Source organism: Ambystoma mexicanum, chromosome 7p, assembly GCF_040938575.1.
Source record: "Ambystoma mexicanum isolate Mex_15411 chromosome 7p, UKY_AmexF1_1, whole genome shotgun sequence".
Taxonomy (NCBI): Eukaryota; Metazoa; Chordata; class Amphibia; order Caudata; family Ambystomatidae; genus Ambystoma; species Ambystoma mexicanum.
The window spans coordinates 69,536,395-69,560,376 of NC_090939.1; the positions used below are offsets into that span (position 1 = coordinate 69,536,395).

General features: G+C 46.2%; 1 protein-coding gene across 3 annotated transcripts in view; it reads left to right on the forward strand.

The window, feature by feature from the left end:
- CFAP44 (cilia and flagella associated protein 44) overlaps positions 1-23,982 on the forward strand; it is a 1,393,686-nt gene that overhangs the window by 960,565 nt on the left and 409,139 nt on the right. For all 3 annotated transcript variants that reach the window (XM_069635797.1, XM_069635796.1, XM_069635798.1), the window contains one exon: positions 12,852-13,014. In XM_069635797.1, the coding sequence (XP_069491898.1) occupies positions 12,852-13,014 (163 nt within the window). The remainder of the gene's footprint in view (positions 1-12,851; positions 13,015-23,982) is intronic.

Genomic DNA, 23,982 nt, shown 5'->3' on the forward strand with positions numbered 1-23,982 from the left:
GAGAGACACAGGGCCAGACCAGGCAAGCAGAGAAGCACCTGCACAGTCCCACACACAACAGCAAGCACCCCATGAGGACCAGTGGAGCATCCAGAAGCCCAAGAAGGTAGAGGGCTTGATGCTGATGGGAGCTTGAGAAGAAGGGTCTGGGACCCAAATCAAGAAGGGGAGGATAAGGGGCATCTTTCTCGTGGCAGTACTTGGCGAAAGAGTAAGCCAAGTGGGCCGAACCGAAAAAGTGAGAGAAACCCGGGTCTGGGACCTGAAGTCAAAAAAGTAACATGAGTCACCTACCTTGTTGCAGTACTTGGTAGAGAGAGTTATCAAGTGCCACACCTAATAAATCGCTGGTTTACCCCAGCGTTACGCACTCTAAAAGTGGCTATGGGTAAACTGTATTTTAAATGGAAAATTAATTATTCTGATCACTTTCGTGTGGCCTACAAAGAGGCAGCGAGATTGTATAAAGCGGCCATCCTAGATGCAAAGAAGAATTTCTTTAACAACAGGATCACGGAAGCACGATCAGAGGCCAAGGAACTGTTCAAAATTCTCAAGGAGCAGGAATCGACGCCTGCCCTTGAGCTCAATGAAGCCGTTAAAGACAAGAAATGGTGTCAGGCTATCCAGGATGCCATGACCTCGAAACTACAGGGAATCGAAGCCAACATCAGCCTAAAAAAAGGCAAACGCTCAAAATGAAGGTAACACCCCAGAACCTCAGGAGCACATTAGAAGCCCACTAATTCCAGAATTTTCCTTCTCAGCAATTACGCTGGAAAGCTGATAGAGGTAGTTAAACATCTGAAAACAACTAGTTGCAGGGGTGACCCCTTCTCAGCCATTATAATTAAAGCATGTCCCCCTTTTTTGTTAGAAGCCATCCTGCAATTCGTGAATGCCTCCTTTAAAGAGAGTGCAGTACCAGACGAACTGAAACGCTCCTGGGTCACTCCATTGCTCAAAAAACCAGGCCTCGCCAAAGATGACCCCTTGAACTATAGGCCTATTACCAACTCAGCCTTTCTGATGAAGATCCTGGACCGAGTTGCCTATATACAAATAGCTAAACACATAGAAAGCCACCCAATTCTTAACTGTCGGCAATCAGGCTTCAGAGCGGGTCATAGCACTGAAACGGCCCTCCTGGAACTAAAATCCAGGTTGCTTTTCAACATAGATAAGGGAGTATCCACTATGCTCATGTTGCTGGACCTTTCAGCCGCGTTCGACCTGGTTGACCACAGGTTGTTGGTCACCAGGCTCGAACAAGTGGCAGCTTTTTCCACCAAAGCCTCTCAGTGGGTGGCTTCTTTTCTCAAAAACAGGGTCAGTTGTGTATGCTCAGAATTAGCTGAAGCAGAGTATGGAGTCCCACAAGGAGCTAGTGTGCCGCCCTGTTTTTATAACATCTTTACTGTCCCCTTTTTCTCTATGTTGGTGCATGAAAATATTGGGTTCACTAATTTTGCAGATGATACCCAATGTATCATTCCCCTTACGGGAGACCACACATAAGATGAAGAGCGCATGAACAAAGTCTACAGCTGTATCGAGAATTGGATGGTGCAAAATGGACTGGCGCTTAACAGAACTAAAACGGAGCTCATGGTTGTGGGATCCCCTAATCGGATCTTAAAATTCAGCTTGGCGAAGTCAAACTAGACACACTTAAAAAAGTTAAGTCGTTCGGGGTGTTTCTTGATCAACACCTCTCTATAAATGCTCACGTGGGAAGTGTTGTATCAGGGGCAACTTACTAATCTTAAACCCTTCACTCACCTTAAACCTATGATTTCTCAAGCCAACGCCGAAACACTGGCGAGAGCCATAGTAAGGGCAAAAATGGATTACTGCTGCAGTCCGCTGCCTGGTATCAGCAAAAGGGAGATTAATCGACTGCAAGTTATCCAAAATGGTGCTGTGAGGGTAGTCACAGGCCTCTCCAGGCGGGACCATGTTACACCAGCAAGAAGAGCGTTACACTGGCTACATGTAGAGGCTAGAATCCAGTATCGTCTTATGCTCCTAACATTCAAGAGCCTCCTGGGCATTATGCCCCATTACATCAACAAACTCATTCTGCCTAAGTGTTCTCCTCGTGTTTTCAGGTCTTAGGATACTAATATGCTCTTAATCCCTAAAAGCAAATCTTTGAAAGTGGAAAGGGATGCATTTGCCACAGCAGCCCCTTCTGCCTGGAATCGCCTTCCCCTGGACCTTAGATTGGAACTGACTCTTGAGGCCTTCAAAAGAAAGTTAAAAACATGGCTATTTGAATAAAACCCAGTTGATTCCTCGGTTCTCTCCCATAGCTCTTTCTGCGCATATATGTTTCTTGTTGTCTAGTCTCGTCCGCGCCATCATGCCCACGGGTTCATTGCTGCGCAGTACAAATGCAATAAAGTAAAAGTAAGTGAGTCCAATCAACTAAGAGAAGCCGGGGCCGTGGACCCTTCTACCATTTGAGAACTCTGTGTTTGATACGTAGACCAGGGGAAGGGAGTAGTTCCCACTGATGGCCCTAACCTGAAGTCAAGGCCAAGAAACATGGGGAAGGGAGTCATTCCCCCAGGTCATGTGACATACCAGGCCAGGAGAAGGGAGGCATTCTCTTAGCCAACTTGAAAGTACACATATCAAGAAAAAGACACAAGTCATCTTCTTTGTGGCAGTACCGGCAGAGAAGTGAACTAGGTCTGCCAAATCTATGCAGTAGAGAAATATGGGTCTAGGTCCCTCACCCACAAAAGAAAGAAGTTACAAACCACCTTCCTCGTGGCAGTACTTGGCAGGAGAGTCAACTAAGTCTGTCCAAGTCTGGAGACGGGGAAGCCTGGGTCTGGGACCCTCAACCTGAAAGGCTGAAAGTGCTAAACTGTCATACCAGAGTTAAAGGCCAGGCCAGGGGAAAGGAGTAATTCCCTCTGGTAATATTGAACTGTGCAAACAAGTGGTAACCAAGACCAGTGGAGTCTTTCCCTGTGGCTGTGTTGAACTTTAGAATCAAGATACCAGGAGAAGTCATTCTCCTGGTAAGCAAAGTGGTAAAGGCTTTCTGATATACAGTGTTAAAAGATAAGCAGTGTGCCTGCCAAAGAGAAATGCTGGAACTTTGTCTTTTGTGTTAGAGGACAATTTAGACCTGGGAAAGGGAGTCATTCCCATAAGAAGAAGTCAAAGCCTGGAAGTGAACTTTTAGCCCCAGTCCAGAAGAAGGGAGTTATTCTTCTGGACCAAGGAGCTCTACCTTATCTTTAGTTTAGTTTTAAGTATAAGGGACAGAAGTAGGGTTTTGACACAGGACGGTGGACTATTGATTTACACAGACATTCTGACAGTGCCCTTAGTGTTTTAGTTGAGTCAGGGAAACCCTTCCTAGAAATAGAGACCGATAGGTTTTCATTTCTTTTTGGACTAAAATAAAAGTTGATATCAATCAGCGTGCCACCTGTGTGTCAGTCTCTGCCTCCTGCACCCTTACAATACCCTAATAATAATAATAATAATAATAATAATAATAATAATAATGAAGAAAGCTGATACAGATGCCCTGGTAACTGCTTTACAGATTGCTACTTTGGCTACATGCCCGTGAAATGGCAAAGAGGCTGATTTTGCATATTGGAGGGGAAAGCTTTTGAGTCTTGTAAGATTCCAAAATACACGCTACTCTTCCATCATGATCTTAACATCGTGGTACCTGCTTACCTGAATGTTTTCCACCACAGATGAGGAATATCCTGCGGAATGGTTTCAACAGTTTGGTTCTGCCCAAGAAGAATTGGTCTGGGGACAGATCGGGTAAAAAGGTAGAAAACAAAAAAGGAGCGGTACAAAGTACTACCTTGTCAATGGTTTAGAGACTGAGTTTGCAATTTGCTGATTCAACAAGCTGAAGTAACCGCCCAAAGAATGCTATAACTAAGTCAAAGTCCCTCGCTATGGGCTTGAAAGGCATGTGCTCCTGCACCTTATTTTTTAATTTTTAATTTATTTATTAGTATTTATAAAGCGCACAACAGCACTGAGGCATCGTAGCACTGTTGCAGAAAGGCTTGCTGGTAAAAGGGGGATGCTTACTTCGTTAAAGGTGAATACAGAGGCAAACAAACTTGGTTATAGGTGCTTACAGAGGCATACATACTTGGTTACATGAGAGACAATATCAACAGTGTAGAAGGACATGAGAAGATTTGTATTTACATGATAAGACAGAGAGAAAGAGACATGGCATACTTACAGGAAGAGAGGAAGCGTGGGTGCCAAGTAAGCAGAGGGTTACTTGAAAAGGAGTGGTTTTTAGGGTTTTGCGGAAGGCTGAGAGAGACGTTTCAGCTCTTAGTGAGTAAGGTAGTGCGTTCCAGAGCTTAGGTGCCAGATAGGGAAATCCAATGCCTCTAGACATTTTTGATAGGAGGTATGCGGAGTTGGTTGGCGTGATGAGTTTTTTGGACGTGTGGAGGTGACTCTGGTGATGGTTTCTGATAGGTAGGGTGAGGCATTTGTGTGTGAGGGTAAGGAACTTGGTCGACTCTTTCTTTGATGGGGAGCCAGTGGGCGGCTCGTCTTGCCTGCGTGACGTGGTCTCTTTTGGGGATGCTAAGGGCTGTTCGAAGCGCGTTGGTTTGTACTATTTGTAGCTTGTTGATGTTTTTTGACGAGGTGCCTGCAAGGAGAGCATTACAGTAATCCGGTTTTGCCCCGATAGTGTTTCGGGCGATCGAAAGGCAGTTTTGGCTGGTTAGAAAAGGTTTTATGGCATTAATGAGTTTGGTGGTATGGGCAGCAGCGGATGAGATGGAGCTGACCTGACGAGTTATCGAGAGGGTGAAGTCTATGAATACTCCTGAAGTTTTTACAGAGGTGGAGATGGGTATGATGGTGTTGTCAATGTTAAGGTTTTCATATGTTTTGTTGAGTTTGGGCAGAATTTACCTGAGGCCTATGATGATTATCTCTGTTTTGTCCCCATTAAGGTATAGACCATTAGCTGCCATCCAGGTTTGGATGGTAGTGTAGATTTGAAAGAGGGCTGCCTCATCTTGGTCATAATCACCAGTGAGGGGGAAGAGTACTTGTGTATCGTTGGCATAGTTTGTGTAGGATATGCCAAGCGAATCCAATTTGTCGAAGAGAGGCTTTGTGAATAGGTGGTATAGGGTAGGTGCAGTGCAGGATCCCTGTGGAACTCCACAGTGGATAGGGGTGGGGTCTGCATTGGCCTGATCGGAGTATACTTTCATGGCCCTGCCCTCTAAGAATGAAGTTATCCATGAGGTGGCTTATTTAGAGAAGTGGGCTGCGTTCGACAGATGGGAAGTGAGGATGTTGTGATCAACAAGGTCGAACGCAGCAGAGAGGTCTAGGAGTAGCAGGAGGGCTGGTTTGCCCCTGTCCATTATCTCTGTGATTTGGTTTTGTAGGTCTAGAAGGGCGGTTTCTGTGCCATGACCTTTGCGGAAGCATGATTGTCTCTTGCCTAAGATGGCATTGGACTCAAGGTAGTGTTGGATCTGTATGTGGGCAGCTTTATCAAGAATTTTAAGAAGGAAGGGGACAGTGGTGATGGGCCGGTAGTTGTTGGGGCATGTTGGGTCTAGAGATTTATTTTTATTTTTTTATGAGTGGACGGACCCAAGCTTCCTTTAAGCTTTGTGGCACGGTTCCTGTAGAGAATGAGGCATTGATAAAAGCTGTGATGATAGGGGACAGGGTGTCAGCGCATTCTTTGATGATGGCTGGTGGGCATATGTCCCCTTTACAAGTGGATGGTTGGATGAGATAAGAGACTTCAGATTCTTTGACGTCTCTGAAGGAGAAGAGAGGGTTAGTAGGGGGCTGGGGGTAGAGATAGGCATAATGTCAGGTTTGGGTAGAGTTCCTCGTTGTGATTGAATTTTATCTTGCAGAAGTTTGATTTTGTTCAGGAGGGCAGCCTGAATGCTGGAACACCAGGCTTTGTCTTTGATGATTTTGTCTGGGCTGGTGGCAGGGGTGATGAGGTCTTTGAATATGGAGAACATTTCCTTGGATTTGGAATTCGCTGTGGAAATGCACAGGTTAAAGGATTCAGATTTAGCTTTAAAAATTGCTTTTATGTATGTCGAGGAGATACTTTTGAATTCTCTAAGGGTGAGATCATTGGGCATGGATTGCCAGCTGGCTAGGGCCAGACGTTTGGTGGAACGTAGGGCAGATAACTCTTCTGTGAAGCAGGAATTGTATGCATAGATTGTTTTTCTGTTTTTCTTTTTTTTCTTCGATGGGGGCTATAGCATCAATTGCTTTAGCGAGGGCGTGAGAGTAAATGTTGGCGAGGAGGGAGGGATTATTGGCAAATGGAGGTTTGAGTTCTGGAGTGTCTAGGAGCGGGAGGAGGTTGAGTTTGGTCGTTTTTTTGAGCTTCTGACTTTGGCTGGGGGGGCATATGAGAGTATATTTGTGGTAGGTTTGGTGGGGACTATGAATTGTATACAATTATGGTCTGTCCATGGCTGGGCGGCGATAGTGGTGATGGAAGAAGAGCTACATTTTGATTAAACACCTCACAAGGCCCACTGCTGGTAGATGCATGATATGGTTAGAACAGGATAAAGTGGCAAGGTCTGAGCTGGCATTTGTCCATATAACTCATATAGCTGTCTAGTATGCCCTGCTTGAGTCTTCTCCTGAACTCCTGTACCTGCAAGATCTGAGGTGGAGCATATACCATGTTTTCATGCGCATGGGAGAGGATTGATATGTCTACCCAGGCACCAATGTGAAACCAAAAGGTTATGAATGGAAAACTTTGAATGAATCGTAACATCCGACCAGGGTGGAAGCCAGAGCCAGTCCTCACCCAGAGGGGGATGGTGGCAGTTGAGAGTGCCCCACTTTCTGTCCCTTCCCTAAGTACCCTAAGTGCCAGTCTTTATATATGCATTACCAACTTGCATCTCCCCATCTCCCCAAACCTCTTAACAAAAACGCTGGCCAGGTTCCTCCAATCTTTTCTGCCAGTGAAGCAACAACCATGAGAGGAGACAACACATCAGTCTGTCATTGCCCCACACAATCCAACTCTTCAAGAGATAGCCCACGAAAGTGGACCCCGAGCACCTACTCGGCTTGTCCATACGCTGCACAGAGTTAAAGTAGAGCGGCAGTCACTCACAAGGAATTCGCATAGCTTGGGGGGGGGGGGTTACCACGCCTCAGTCCCCTAACACTTTTCATCGCAGGCCATTATTGCAGCACAGCTGCCCCGCACAAAGAAAAGGCGTAGGGCTTAACCCACTCTTTGAAACATCCTGTAATTCTGTCCCCTCATGGGCGGGACATAGCGAGCCATATTGGCCAAGGTCAATCATAGCAGACTAAGAGACCAGCAGGCAGAAGGATTGTGGTCTGGGGTGTGTAGGTGATCTTTGGAGAAGGTGAGTTATTGGTTGCTGAAAGCAAGTGGTATTGAGTGGTGGGTGTGCGTGTGAGACTAGTGAGTGAGATTTAGTGGGAGTGTCTGGAGTGAATGTGAAGTGGTTGTGAGAGTGAAAGGTGTGCGACGGGGTGAAAGTGGTGAGGAATAGTAGTAGTGTGGAGGAGATAATAATTTAGTACAGGAGGGAGTAATAATATTGAAGGGTGGAAGCAATTTGAAAAAGGAGTGAAAGATAGGAGAAGGTTGTAGAGAGTAGAAGGAGTGAAGGTAGGAGCAAATTAGGAGTAGGAGAGTAGTATAGGGAGAAGAACATCAGGGTGCGAGAGGAAGACGACTGAATGGGGTAGAGTGTCTGAAGGCACCTCACCACATCCTCCGTTAGCTACTAACAAACCAATAGTGCAGGGCTAGTCTAGGAAGTCCATGAGGGAGTCTAGATAGAGAAGGTGATTGCCTTTACATTATCCCAACTAGCTACCCAAGAAAGTAGACAGAAAGGGAGTCACTAGTCTGTATATCCTGACCATGTAACTATGGATGCCTGGGTTATGGTGGAAAAGCTCCCTGCTTGAAAATAAAAGCTCTCTGGGAGATTGAGTATTCGTTGAGACATCTGTGGCGCGTGGTGGCATCGTTTGATGCATCAGGCCCGGGTACAGAGGCTGCCTATGCTGAGAGGAAGGAAATCTGAGGCTGGAGATTCCTGGGTGTCTGCGAGCACTGAACCCTTAGATCGAGGCATTTGGAAGACAGGAGTGGAATTAGCATTCCTAGTTTTCATTCCTTTACCTGAAGAATCTGAGGACTCCTGAGAATCAGCCGGATCAGAACCATACCCAGTTGAGATCAGTGGACATGAAAAATCCACCATCCTGTCAGATGACACCAAGAGGAAGTTTATTTGACCAAATAAGGGAGGCTCAAGCGAGAAGCAGCCAGTGGAGGAATGCCCAAAGCAATGGGAGAAAACTACAAGACCTCTGAAATAGTGCTGCTTTTCAGCTGTGCAGGAGCCCTACAAGCTCAAATGATGGAGAGGTAGTGGTATAGGCAAGTCCTAAAAAGGCACTCGTTCTCCTGGAAACAAGTTTAAGTACCACACCTATGGAGCACCTCTTAGGAGCCTTGGTTGATGGCCAACTGACCATTAGTCGACAACACCAAGAAACCCTCACAGCTTTACATGGCATAATTACTGAGAGATGAGCGCAACCCTCAATATTCCTGGTGGCATCACAAAAACTCTGCACCACACAAGATCCCCCAGCCTTTTTCATGAACTTTGAAAAAGTCGTAGCAACTGCGGGATGACACCACAATCACTGGGACAGTTAGCCCAAAAAGCCTTTTAAGCCCTAAATCCCGATGGTAGAACACCCTATTAAGAATTGAAGAAGAGACATCCTTGAGAGATTAGGACAGGCTTGTGGGCACTACAGATTACGCCTTCATCACCTAATCGTACAATAATGAGAAACACCCCGACAACTGTTCTACAGGGTCCAAGATCACATAATGCCAACAACACATTGCACTGTTAACTGACAAGATAATTGAATTGTCCACTATGGACCGTTCTTGATTCCTTTCATTACTTTTTTGGCCTAAATCCGTACGACTATACATGCATCCCAGCAATCACTGTCACTCATCCTTAGTTATCTTTCCCCTTTTGTTCTGACCTATGTCTATCTGTTTTGTTCTCTGACTTTCTCCCTCTTTGCCATTTCCCGCCTCCCTTTTCCAAGTTTCCTTTTCACCCCACAGACCATGGGCTGGTTTTCACCCTGGGTGGGCTCATAGTTCGCCCATACAGACAAGGTCGGTGCTTTAAGACCACTACGTTGGGGATGTGTGCAGTATAAAATCCAATTAACATAACAACATAACATAATTGGAAGTCACCATAATTGGAACAGGTATGTGCAGTGCTGGTAACAACATTGATGAGGCACAGTCTTCCGCCTGAGAGGTTTCAGGTTATCCGACCGAGCTGGGAAAGCTTCAAGATGGTATTACTTGCCTGATGGCCTCATGCAATGTCATTGTTCCTCAAGTGAGGCTTTGCATGAAGAAGCACTGCTGGGAGTTGAAACCTATTGATCTGGTCACTCAAGGACAAGTTAAAAGTAAAACCGGCTTGGTGCAGGGCTTGAATTGGTGGCACAAAGAGGTGACATTCCATATCAATCATTTGACACTGAGAGCATTCCGACGGGCACTGCAAGCTTTCCAACTGCAGTTGCTGAGGGAGAAGGTGACAGTAATAATGGGCATCACTTCCCTGAGGCATTAGGTGAACCATTGCAGAGGGCTGGGCTCCTTCAAACTGTGTGCCAAGGCTCAGGCTCTTTAGTAATGGTTGCTCCCTAGAAATAGCTTGGTCCAGGCCTTCCATATGGCTGGGGAGAGCAAAATGATGGTGGTGTTGCATGAGTGGTGTCTAGACCATTTGGTTGAAGTGCATGTCTTACATATGTAGGCGTGGGGTTTATAACTGGCAGACCTGTTCCAGACCCCAGCCAACAAGAAATGTGCCTATTTGGCTTCGGACAGGTCCCTAGCAAGGGTGCACTGCGTGATGTGCTTCTGACTCCATGGAAGTTTGTGAGGATGTACACATTCCCCCTGCTCCCTTTTTTGTCGATCATGTGGAGGATATTCAGCCACCATAGGGGGGGATGCTGATCTGGACCGCCTAAAGCTGGCCATGGAGGGCCTGGTATAAGGACTTCCACAACCTGAACAGTGGAGTGCGTTGGAGGATCCCAGTCATTTTGGGCCTGTTGATGAAGGAAGCGGGCAGAGTATTCCAACCTGACACAGACAACCTCCATTTCCATACATGCCTCCTGAAGGCCAAAGGTTCTATTGCTATGACTTGTCTGAGGAGGAGTTGAACTTTATAGTGGAAGCCAGAAGGCCGAGTACTTAACAGCTTTATTCCTGCAGGAGGCTGCACTTCTGAAGGTGGTGCGATCAGCAGGGGCAAAAGTCTGAGCATGGCTCCTTCTTTGATGAGCTGCACCACAAGAGGGATCTCAAAGGGTTGATGATTCACTTCCTGCCACTGCCCCATAGCAGGTGCACTGCGACCTGAACTTTGTCTTGATGCAACTTATGGAACCACATTTAAAGCCCATGCAGCGCTGTGACTCCAAGTCCTTGACGTTAACGACTGCCATTTTAGTGGTCATTACACTGACCAGATGACTGCTTGTACTTCATGCTCTGTCGGTGGATAGCAACAATGATGTGTAGGCCCTTAGGCTACCGAGAAATGTTTAATTATTATAATAAATATAAGTCATGTTCAAGTAAAAAGTTATCAAAAGGTCCTTACGCAGAAATATATAACATAGTCAAAATTCGACAATCAAATAACATGACTCTACCCACTAGACATGTTGAAATACATTGATGAGAAAAGATAGATGATCTCCTGGATCACCTAAGCAATTAAACAACACTATACACAACAAATACTGATGAATGTGACAACAAATAATCCTTCATTTTAGTGACGTGGTCTGTCCTATAGGTATAGATCAGTCACTAATTCCATTGTGTGCGTGCCACATAATTTAACCACTACATGGGTCAATACTCTGTCAACCCTTTAGGCAAAGTGCACAATTTCAGTATTTCTAAATGGGTAGTGTGACAATTTGCAAGGTATCGTGACTTCTCCCCAAGGTTTCGCCCCTTTAAAATGAGGCTAGGGAGGTGCGGCCACTACCCACTATTTATTTATATATTTATTTATTTTAATTCTTATAGAGCGCAGCTCGTCCGTGGGCCTCAGTGCGCACAAAAACATAGACAAGACAAACAACTTAGTGGCAGAGCAGCGGAGTAGACAGGAAACATTGAGCCTCCTTGACAGGTTTTTATCCTGGTTTGAGGTTGAACAAATGGGCTAATCAGCTTGGATACCCATGAGGCGAAAACATTCATGCATTTCTTGAAGATACAGATTTGAATTTCAGAACAAGGTTTGAAATCCAATTTAACTGGATCTTTGTTGTTTTGTGTAACAAGAGGCCTGGGCGGGAGAGGAGAGCCATTCCCAGCATTCAGAAGCAACCTTTGTTGGACAGAAATGGCTTGTTGATGGCTGGTAATTTGGGACGAGAATCTGTCATGGACCACTTGGCACAATGCAGACTCTGTATTAGGTGCTGGTGGTTTACTCATCGATTTGCCCTCAAACTTCTTGAGGATTGAAAAAAGTTCACTAGTGCTGGATTTGGCCAGAGTAATCCTATTGTTGAAACTGATGGATTTTGCCTCAACAATTGCTAATTTGAATTGTTTTACTGCTTCTTTGTAGAGGAAAAGGGAATGAGGGGAGGGATGCTTCCACCAGACCATTACTGCAGTCCTTTTCGAACGCAGGATTTTCAAAAAATGTTAATTGAACCATGAGTATCTATTTGATTCTGGTTGAACTAGCTTGGATTTTCCTGGGGCAAGAGCATCAATGGCACAATTGACGGTTGTGGTTTGATGAAGAGCAACATCATGGGCTTTAGAGAAAGAATCAAGGCGGGATAGCCTGGCCGCGAGTTGCTCTGATTAGTTTTTCTGCGGTGATGTTTTTAATATGTCTTGACATTTTAAACTGTCTTGGTCCAGCGTCACGTCTTTGTGGAGCTCATGGGAGAAGAACAGTGGCGTTCACTAAAAAGTGATCAGACCAGGGACATTGTGATACAGTGATGTTTGTGACCGATAAGTGATGTGCACCACAAACATCGCAGCAAACTGCTGCCTTGGGGGCAGCCTGACGGCGCTCCTTGGCTGATTTGCAGGCATCGGAGCTGCACACGTACCCTGGGCTGTCTGGAACCTGGTATTGGCGTTTGGGGTGGCGCCTGATGTCTGCAGTGGCGGCTTCTGGCAGGTTTATTCACTCTCTACACCATGTCAGTTGTACTTTAAAGTATTGCCTTTCTTTCAGGTTTAATCCTGTGAAGATTCCCAAGGGATCTTTGAAGGTGTTTACTTCCTTTCTGTCATTTGATCGGATAAGGTAGGAGGGAGCCCGGCTGAAAAGAAATTGTGTAGCAACTCTTACTGTTCTTTGACTATAGTTGCCTTATTTTTCATTTTTGCTTGGTCTCTGGAAATCTCCTCTCTGATACTGTATCTCCCGATTAGGATACATTTGATCCATGCAAAGCTTACTAGTAATGACTTTGTGATACAGGCTGCGCAAAAAGGTATCCGAAACATGTTTAGCATTTTATGCAGTGGCATGCTTTATCACTTCTTTTCATTCATATGCTTTGTGTTCATGCTGGCCCAGATGTTAAAACCGTACATTTTCTTTCATGAACTTGTTACCAGTAATGGAATGTTTCTTGTATTTTATTCCTGCCCAATAAACAGTGTGTCTGCATTGTGTTTTCTTTGTGGTTGGCAGCATTGAGAGTGCCAAGCAGAAACTGGAGCATGACCAGATGGTAAAAGAAGCGGAGGAGAAAAAGGCGAACAAGAGACAAGAGCTCAGTTTGCTGAGGAACCAATTCAGTGAACTGCTCATGAAAAACAAAGAGCTGCCTGAGCACATGCAGCTTCAGAGAGCGGTAAGGCGACAGGAGTTCACTTGTCCTTCAATAAAAGAAGCGATTGCAAAAGATAGACGTCTAATGTATGTTCAGGACCTATATAAATTAGCTACAAGTCGAAACAGTCCCACAAGCTTCTTCGTCCTTGTGAGCTGCAGTTCCTTGGCAATACTTTAACCACTATTGCATAACTGGAGCCTGTGAAATTACAGATGAAACTATAGGCCCAGGATCAATTTGTTTCAGACCTTTTGGATTTGTTTCAAATGTTTCTTTAGTTTGCTTATGTACATGTCAAATCAGCAAACACCACAGAGGCAGCAAGGAGTGCACACTTGCAGCTAAGTGTGTGACAGGTCTGATGTGCTCAAGGTAGCCAGAGGTTTGATGTACATCCATCTCAGATAGAAACAATGATTGGGGCATAAGGAATGAATAGATACAACTGAGCAGACTATATGAATAAGGATGCCTGCACACGTTACATAGTGCACTGCACACAAAGCATGCATCCAGAAGGAGCCAAAGTACCCACCCCACATGACAAGACAAGAGCCAACCAGTTTGCCCAAAGCACCGCTCCAGTGGGAGCCCAAATCTCTGCCCAACCTCGCAGGACTCACAAGCCCTTCATAGTTCCAGCAGGATCTTGAGTCTACACCTCACCCACATCAAGGACCACACCACAGCAGCACAGATCTGTCTCATGGCACTCCCCAAGGGGGCCATACACTACAACCCTCATTGCCTCAATCCAGCATTACTACCTTGCACCTGTCACGGCTCAAAGGGGAGCCAGGGTCTCTGTCCACACCACAGGTGTGCCGCATAGTCTCCACCGCGGGAACATCTACAATTGCTCCCACTGCTGCCTCAAAACAGTGTGACCACTGCTGTGGACAGGACAGAACCCCTGGGGAGCACGTACATGTAACAGAGATTAAGCTTGAGGGGTAAGTAAATAGGGTGGCATTTGATATTCCGGTACAGCGTGTATTAAATTAGTTGTTGCATGTAGCAACTATTTTAATTAGGGGTAGAACAGTATTGCTTGTAGCTTAGTTGGAGAGCTGCACTCATCCAAAGTGGCAGAAACATAATTCCTCAGTGGTAGGTGCCTCCTGTTGTCACCTCCTGCAAAATCTTCAAAAGGTGCATGAGTATTTTTTGATTTCATAATGAGAATGTGTAGTGTCAAATAGGTGACAAGGCATCAGTGTGATACATAGACCCAGATAAATATCAAATGACACGGTTGAAATCACACAGGTAACAGGACATCATCTCCTGAGGTTGACAGCAAATAACAGGATGACTTCTCATTGGGTGTAAACAGGGCTAACAAATAACAGGATGGTTTCTCTTTGTTTGAAATAAGTTACGCGTCCTGGAGCATCCACGTCCTCCTGCCTGGAAATCCATGGACATAGTCACTCATACTCTGAGCCATCTGAAGTGCCCTCAACACCTCTTGCCAACAGTTCTGTCATTTTTGTTGTCTCACTTTTTACTGGCTTTAGATGTGGTTGGTCCAGGGGTTGCACCCTGATGCACCCCAGATCCGTACACTCATTGATAGGAGGTTGAGGGTCACAATGTGTTGTCTTTCCAGTTTCTGTCCGGTATGTGGCAGGGTAGCTGGGATGTTGGAGGAAGGGATTTTTGACTCTAGAGCTGGGGGTCACTGCCTACTACCCAGTCCCCTACTCTGGCTGTACTTGCCTCAATGTGCTGACCTTGTCCTTTGGACACCTTCCTTTCCTTTTCCACTACTTCCTCCTTACTTGCTTTGGACTCCTATGACCTTATTGATGTTCAGTCAAGTAATGATAATTCCTCACATATCCTCTGGCCCGCCAGATGTAGGAGGCATCGACAGGAACTTCCTTCTGTGATCCTGCTTGTCCAGGCTTTCCCTCTGGTCTTCCCATTTACCCTCTGCAGTCTCTCTCTCTTCTCTATCGCTTGGGTCTCCCACCCCTAGACCTTGGGGCTATTTCTCTCCCCACCCTGTCTGGTCCTCTTCTCTGCTGCCTCTGAAGTCCTTCTCTCTCCAATCTCTGCAAAATCCTATTTTCCCTTTGTGCACATGCAAGGGTGTACCTGCGCTCGGCATGCCCATCCCCTGCTGACACTACCCGCCACTCTTTTTAAACACTCAACGGGACTGAATGCCTAGTGCACTCTGCAGCTCTTTTTTTTAACCTGTTTATTTTCTTTGTTTGGATCCACGTCACCCTCTGGGTGTTAGTCGAAGATAACCAGCTTTTCCTCCTGTGCGTCCTGTGACAGGAGCATCCCCACCGAAGACAGCCGTGTGCTCTGCTTGGTGACTCGAGCCTGAGCACAGGTGGGGCGCTTGCATCGTCTCTTGGGACTCCTTGGGCTTGCAGGTGCTGCGGCATAGACTCTGGTGAAAGGAGTCCTCCACTTGGCACATGACAGAAGCCATTGGTGATATCTCTGGTTTCTCATGGGAATGGAATATTAGCTATTTAGAGTGCTGCCTTTTGCAATGCGTTCAGCGCCCAGAGTATTTACAAAAATCTTGGCTCCTGTGGTGTGCTCAAAAAAGGAGTGAGGGGTTTCACGTATACCACTACCTCCATGATTGGCTTCTTTCAGGTCACTGCAAAGGGTGCCTCAGGTAGGCCTTCTGATTAATGCTTTTGCTGTTTTAAGATCTAGGATTGACAGCAAACAGAGAAACGTCTACATTTCAGCTACAAAATCAGAGCATTTCTCTGGGCAAAATTGAACATGAGCTGCAATCTACTAACATCAGTAGAGCACAGAGTTATATTATGTGATTAGGCATTTTGTACCATATGTAGATACCAGTTGTTCTCCTGGAGCTCTCACTCATCTGAAAGGGAGAGGGTGGGTTTGGTTTGTTGGGAGGAGAGGGAAGGTCAAGATTCCAGGGCTTTCTGTTGAGGTTGCAAATCAGAAGTACCTGAGCTCTGCATGAGTGTAAGCTTTCTAGCTCTGAAATGTAGTCCGCATCAAAGGCTTCTGCCCAGAGGGCCCAGTGTTGTGCTTAAAGGGAGGGAGTGGTTGGCCTGGGGCTGAGCATGCCTGTTGTAGTTAGAGGTGTACGTTTGTAATGTTCAACGTCTAGCAAAGAGGGGTTTATTTTTGGGAAGCTGTGTGTGAGTGGCTGGTTTGTGTGTGATGAGTAAAGTGGTGAGCGATTGGTGGTTAGTCAAATGGTGGGGCGTGTTCTTTGGTGTTTCTGTAATGATTTCCAATTATTGGTCTTGCTATTGGTTGCGTTATGGTGAGAGGTGTTTAGCTTTAGCAGTTGATACCTGAAGATGTCCTCTGTTGAGGTTTAGATATTCTGTGAGACAGGGAAGGCGTTCTCTTATGCTTTTAGCAGTGCCTTAATGTGATGCCTTCTAGTCGTTAAGGTTTCCCTGAGTACCATGCGTTGTGTTCTAGGTGGATGGTTGGGAGCTGCTATGACGTTCCTTTAGCTGTTGTCTGTATGTTTAAGACAAACCATTGTGAAGTGTGGTTTGATTGGTGTAGGTTCAACTTTCTGTCTGTTAATCATTGAAGAGTCTGTTTTTTGGACTTTACCTGAATTTCAAGTGGTCCTGAAGGGTGCAGGTGATCCTTTGTAGCATGTTCCAGTGTTTGGACACCATAGGAAAAGGAGGGCCTTTGTATCTTTCTCTGCAAAATCTTTTAGTTTCTAATAGTATGTAGTTTCTCAATGTTCGGTTTCTGCTCGGGTGGTAGAGTGAGATTTTGTTTTGGAGGAATTCTGCTCCTTGGCTTTAAAGTGCTCTTTGGGCAATGTACACGGCCTTCAACTGGATCATTTTTTGATTGCTAGCCAGCAAATTACTCTTGAGATCCGGTGTTGAGTGATCCTTCCTTTTAGATCTCACTAGTCTAGCTGCTATGTTTTTGATCTGTGTTTTTGTGAGGTAGTCTGGCATAACCAGGTAAATGCTGTTTGCAAAGAGTGGTGGTGTTACTGGACCTGTCAAGTTGGATGCGTGCCAAGGCAAGAATATCAGTTAGAAAATTCAAAATGTTGCTGGGCCTGATGTAATCATGTGTTCCAATCATTATTTTCTGCAGACTAAAAATGAGGTACTATTATGGGGGCATGGACAGCTGCCCACAAGCTGGCCGCTTTACTTGATCTCTCCCCTCTCCGAATGTTTATTTAATTAAATGATATACCTTTGCGCCTATTAATTTATGAACAGCTCTGGATTTGATTCAGTGAGGCTCTATTCATAGTGGCGATGTCCCTAAATTGGGGGATTTGCCTCTCACTGCTACATCCGACTCTGTGTCAGTGAGGGCGGAGTGAGGGATCATCATCACCACCCGCTGTGATGGTGAGTGTGCTTGCATCGTGAAGGCACACCTACTACTTACTATTGAGAGGAGCACAATCGGCGAAGTACTTCAGTGACGCTTAAACAGATCTTTATTGTGGAGAGGCTGCTGAGGGCGATGTCTGGACTTGTTCCACATTCGTAGAAAGGTTGGCGATGTCATCAATATGGTCCTGCCTTGTCATTTTGTGGAGACAGTCATTTCACAAGGTCTCATCAGTGACCTCATCTGGCACATATATTTATTAGGATCTCTGTGATTACTGCAACCACTGAAAAGGCTGCCTTTTTTTTATTTTCAACCCCCTTTTCACCCGCTACATATGCAGGGGAGACCCCCTGCAATCCTCCCTTCATCCATTATATACTGTACCCGTCCACCCACATAGATATGGGGTGAAAAGGGGGTTGAAATCAAATATAAAGTCAGCATTTTGGAGGGTTGCAGTAAACGAAGGCAATAATTGTATAATCCCATTTAATACGCTTTACAATCCTCACAACAGATTTTATAATGATAACGAGCCATTAACATTGGTAGTGTCATGATGCCTACCTCCAAGGAGCCAGGTCCGACCCAGCAACCCCAGAGGCAGGCATCATTCCCCCCAGGGAAGTGCCAGCGGGCCCAAGCTGGGGCCCTTTGGGCACAGTCCTGGCGCCTTAGGCGCCAGGCTCATGTTGGACCCCTCTCCTGGCGCCTTAGGCGCCAGGCTCATAAAGCTAGACATGTGTTGTTCAAGTGTTTTAATGTGCCCTTACCTGATGCAGACCATGCTGCTACATCCAGGCCCTCTTGAGGCCTGAATGGAACTACTTTACCTGTGGGACTACTTTCCACCTGGGTGTGGTCGGGGAAGGATACATTCCTGGAACTTCTTCCAAAGCTATTTAAACCACACCCGATCAGCAACTCACGCTTCGCGTTGTTCTGCTCCTTGCAGCTGGACGCTCACCGTGTCAGCTCCTGCATCTGGACTTCAGCCACGCCTGTCAGCATCCTGGGTCGCCTGCAAAGGGAGATAAGAGAGAATTGGGGAGAAAGAAGACCTTACCTGCTAAAGCAGCATCACGGAGACATCACACCGACGATCCTGAAAGGGAAGACATAATTTTAAAAGCATTTCGCTTCGATCGCTGCAGCGCTGCATTTCACTCACCTTTCCCGGGCGCCTCCATCTCAGCAGCGATCATCTGGATCCGCACCCACTTCCCAGAGCCTAGAGAGAAAAAGACATGAAAACAAGGTGAGAGAAGGAAGGGAATAGGAAAAGCTCAGTTCTAAGACTTACCTGTTGGGTCATTCCCATTTCATTTCGGGTCCTGCCGCTTCCCGGCATTCCGGACCCCGGCCCCTATGGGGAAAAAAGACAAAGACATTGAATGAGCGAATGCAAAGACATTACCTGATCGCTCATCCAGAACTTACCTGTCATTTACTGGAACTGCATGTTTCACTTCGGGCCGGCGCCATATCTCCGGCATTCCGAACCCCAGCCCCTAAGGGGAAAAAGACGTAAGCATTAGCGCTTGCTGCAATAAGACAATGAACATTATTATTAAGCTTGAACTTTTGGACTTGCAACTGAACTCTTACAGCGCCTCACCTGAATAGTCAAGCTTATTTTGGACTCCCATCAAACCTCAATCCAGTGAAGTAACTGGGTTTGAACGCGCCCCTGCATCAGAAGCAGGATGGAGAACTCATCCTTCCAGACCCTAAGGTGAAACTTCATGGGGAATCGTGGAAGGGTATCGTGGAGGGTTGGAAGGGAGTGGGAGGCTTGAGCATTATTCCGTCAGTAGGTAATTCTCCCTTTTCACGCACAGGGGAATATTCCTGCGAGCCAGAAAAGCCAGAGTAGAGGGGCCCTTCCTGTCCATCTTCAGAGTCCTGCGCTTCACCATTGAAGAAGCATCAGCACTCGAAGCCAGACCTGCGCCTCTGTGGGAATCAGGTGAGCGTGACAGAACGCAAAGCCTACCCACAATTTCCCACCCGGGCGCTATGGAGACTTCCGAGACAGATCAGCTGGCCCAGCTTTTGGGGGAATTACGGGCAGAAGTGCACTCAGCCAGCCAGGAGACTAACGCTCTCAAAAGAGAACTGATCCTATCAAAGGAAAGAACAGATGACCTGGCCAAAAGGTTATTGCAGGCCCAGGCAGGGCACACTCCTTTACCTAATTCCGGAGGTACTTCTACATCAATGGGTTTGAATAACCCGGTACAAATCAATCTACCTGGACACATCCCTTTGGCCCCGCCTGAACGTTTTGCGGGGGATCCCAAGAAATATGCCGTCTTTATGAACCAATGTCGTTTACACTTTCTATGCAGACCCGGGGCCTTCCCTAACGACCAGACCAAGGTAGCCTTTATACTATCTTACCTCAGTGGCAGTGCCGATTGGTCTATTCCATTGGTAAATCAGGATGATCCCATTCTCCAGGATTTTCAGGGCTTCCAGGCCAGCATGGAAAGATTGTTTGCTCGACACTCTCAAGGACAGGCCCTTGATAACGAACTGCTATCCTTACGACAAGGTAATCAATATCTCCTGTCCTACGTTGCCACCTTTAATATACTGGTTGTGGAAACTGGATGGCCAGAAAACAAAAGGATCACATTGTTTCATCGAGGCCTGCGCGGAGAGCTTAAGGATGTTCTAGCTCAGATTGTAAATCCACCCCAGGTCTGCGCAGACTACATAGACTTGGTGGTTCAACTTGATCACAGACTTCAAAATAGAAAAGCAGATCGGTTCAAGTACAAAACCCGAGTACCTATCAAAACCCACGCTAACTCCAAGAGTACCGACGTATCCGAACCTATGCAAATCGGCGGTGTTAAAGGACCATTAACGCAGAAGGAACGAGAGAGAAGGCGGCAAATGCAACTTTGTCTGTATTGCGGGACTTCCGGTCACTTTCTTCGAAATTGTCCAGTCAAACCACCTAAGAAGGTCGTTTGTGCCACTGATAACGATTTATTGACACCTGATTCGGGAAACGACCTAGCCCGACAAGCGTAGGGGTCCGCTTGCCGAGCTTGAAAACAAACTCTTTGACCTCGCATTTTGTCATGCCAATGGTGCCCGTGGACCCAAAACAGCCTCAGCAGTTGCATGCTATAAAAGCATACATTGACAGTGGAGCTATTGGAAATTACATAGACCGTGAATTGGCTTCCAGGATTAAGCTCTCTCTCCGCCCGAAAGTAACCCAAGATGTCATTACTACAGTAGATGGAACCGAAATAGCCTCAGGGCCTGTAACGCATTCCACTGTTGAAATGACACTGGTGGGTCAGGATGGACATCGGGAAGCAATCATGTTTGATGTGATCAAGGCCCCACAATTTCAAGTAATTCTTGGAATTCCTTGGTTAGAAACACATAATCCCAGAATTGACTGGCGAGCAAAGAAGATAAGTTTTCCTGATTGTGAACCAACTTGTTATCCAAGAAATCTAGTTATGGGTCTAGCCTCAGCAACTTCCACCCCTGCACAGCTACCGTCAGAATACCAAGAATTCCAAGACGTTTTTCAGAACGAACAGGCTAACACGTTACCTCCCCATCGGTCTTATGATTGCCAAATCGATCTGGTACCCAATGCTCAACTACCTTGTAGTAGGATTTATGCTCTTACGGAACCTGAGAACCTGCATTTGCGTCAGTATTTAGATCAGTACCTAGCCAATGGTTTTATTCGCCCGTCCAAGTCTCCTGTCTCCTCTGTTCTTCGTGCCGAAAAAAGAGGGCGACCTTAGAACATGTATAGACTATCGCGCCCTAAATCAAATAACGATTAAGAATCGTTATCCTCTGCCCCTGATCCCTTAGCTTATCGACCATGTGAAAGACGCTTGTGTGTACACCAAGTTAGATCTCCGAGGAGCTTATCACCTGGTGCGTATATAAGAAGGCGACGAATGGAAGACTGCATTCCGCACCAAATTTGGGCTCTTCGAATGTCAGGTGATGCCCTTCGGTTTGTGCAATGCACCTGCCGCCTTTCAGTACTTTATGAATGATGTTCTTCTGGAACTTATCGATGCCTGTGTCATTGTTTATATTGACGACATCCTGGTGTACTCTTCTTCAGAAACCGATCACAGAAAACATGTTAGGGCAGTTCTTGAGAAATTGCGCCAGCACAGACTATTTGCAAAGCTCGAAAAATGCGTTTTTCATACCACAGAAGTTGAGTTTCTCGGATTCATCCTGACACCTCAAGGAGTCCGAATGGACTCGCGAAAGGTGGACGCCATCCTCAAATGGCCATCTCCTAGCTCGGTGAAGGGAGTTCAGAGCATGCTCAGCTTTGCCAATTTCTATCGAAGATTCATCCCAGAATTTTCCCGAACAGTCCAACCCATCACAGCTCTCCTAAAGAAAAACAAACGCTTTGAATGTACTCTTGAGGCCGAACAAGCCTTTCAGGACCTGAAAACCAAATTCACCTCTGCACCTGTATTGAAGCACCCGCACCCAGATCTCCCTTACATTGTGGAAACCGACGCATCCAGTTCGGCCATGGGAGCTGTCTTGTCGCAAAGAGACCCAGAAACTAACCAACTACACCCTGTGGCCTTTTGGTCCAGGAAATTTTCTCCTCCTGAAATCAACTACGCAATTACCGACAAAGAGTTACTGGCTATTAAATCTGCTTTCAAGGCTTGGCGTCACTACCTTCTCGGGGCAAGACACACCATCACTGTAATTACGGACCACAGAAATTTACAGTATTTAAAGACGGCCAAAGCTCAATCTTCACGACAACTCCGATGGGCTCTATTCTTTGCGGAATTTGATTTCGTAATTACCTATCGCCCTGGCTGCAAGAATGGTAAAGCGGACGCCTTATCCCGGATTGGCATGATAGAACCCAATTCGAGTTTAGAACCTGTGCCAATCATACCTGAACAAAGAATTTTAGGCCTAACTTCATTGCAAACTATTGAGGACATCCAAACGCAAGTAAAACAACTTCTAGACTCTTCAGCCTTACTGGAATGGAGTCAAAAGGGTCCTCATTACACCGTTAAGGATGATTTACCCTACTTCCAGGAGCGGTTGTTTCTGCCAAGTAAAGAATTGCAAGAACTTGTTATTGCCCATCATCATGAATCATTAATGGAAGGACACCCTGGTATCGCTAAAACGGAGGAAAAAATCAAACGCCACTTCTGGTGGCCTTCTTGGAGAAAAGACATAGTCTTTTGTATTGTCTTGCGGAATTTGCGCCCAAAACAAGGGTCAAAAGAAAAGGCCAGCCGGCCTACTTCAACCCTTGGATATTCCACCGGCACCATGGCACACCTTGTCAATGGACTTTATAACTGACCTGCCTCCTTGTGCTGGTTACAACACTATCCTTGTAATTGTGGATCTATTCTCCAAAATGGCCCACTTTATCCCTTTAAAAGGTTTGCCTTCAGCTTCCACCTTGGCCATGGAATTTCTGGAGAATATAGTTTGCATACATGGTTTCCCTTCCATATTAGTCTCGGATCGTGGAAGTCAATTTATCTCCCATTTTTGGAAGAAGTATTGCCAACTAGCACAAATAGATGTGCGGTTATCCACCAGCAACCACCCCCAGACCGACGGACAAACCAAGAGAACCAATCAGACTCTCAAGCAATATCTTCGGTGCATGTTACACCAATCCGAGTTAAATTGGAAAGACATCCTTTGGATCGCAGAATATGCATACAACAATTCAGTGCATTCTGGAACCAGACAAACTCCTTTTTATACTTTGTATTGTCACCATCCTTGGACCTCTGACCTAGATCCACCTCTGACCCTGGAAATGCCCGCAGTAAATCATCTGTATTCCACAATAACCCGAGCCTTCAAAGAAGCTGCAACTCATTTACAGCAAGCCAAGAAAAAGTATAAAGAAAACGCTGATTTGCACCGAAGTAAAACTCCTCCTTACCAAGTAGGAGACCAGGTATGGCTAGCAACGAAACATTTACCCCTCAAGGGCCCGCGAACCTTCAATCCCAGATTCATAGGACCTTATCCCATCAAGGCTATAATCAATCCCGTGGCCTTTAAACTGGATTTACCGTCTAACCCCGTCGTGGGAGCCTAGTAACCATGTTCACGCACCTCGATTAATACAAAGGTTCCACCAGAGATTTCCGAACAAGCCAAAACCCCCGGAGGGAACAACCTTGGGAGGGGCCTTGAGGGGGGGTAATGTCATGATGCCTACCTCCAAGGAGCCAGGTCCGACCCAGCAACCCCAGAGGCAGGCATCATTCCCCCCCAGGGAAGTGCCAGCGGGCCCAAGCTGGGGCCCTTTGGACACAGTCCTGGCGCCTTAGGCATCAGGCTCATGTTGGACCCCTGTCCTGGCGCCTTAGGCGCCAGGCTCATAAAGCTAGACATGTGTTGTTCAAGTGTTTTAATGTGCCCTTACCTGATGCAGACCATGCTGCTACATCCAGGCCCTCTTGAGGCCTGAATGGAACTCCTTTACCTTTGGGACTACTTTCCACCTGGGTGTGGTCGGGGAAGGATACATACCTGATCGGTGGAAGGATACATTCCTGGAACTTCTTCCAAAGCTATTTAAACCACACCCGATCAGCAACTCACGCTTCG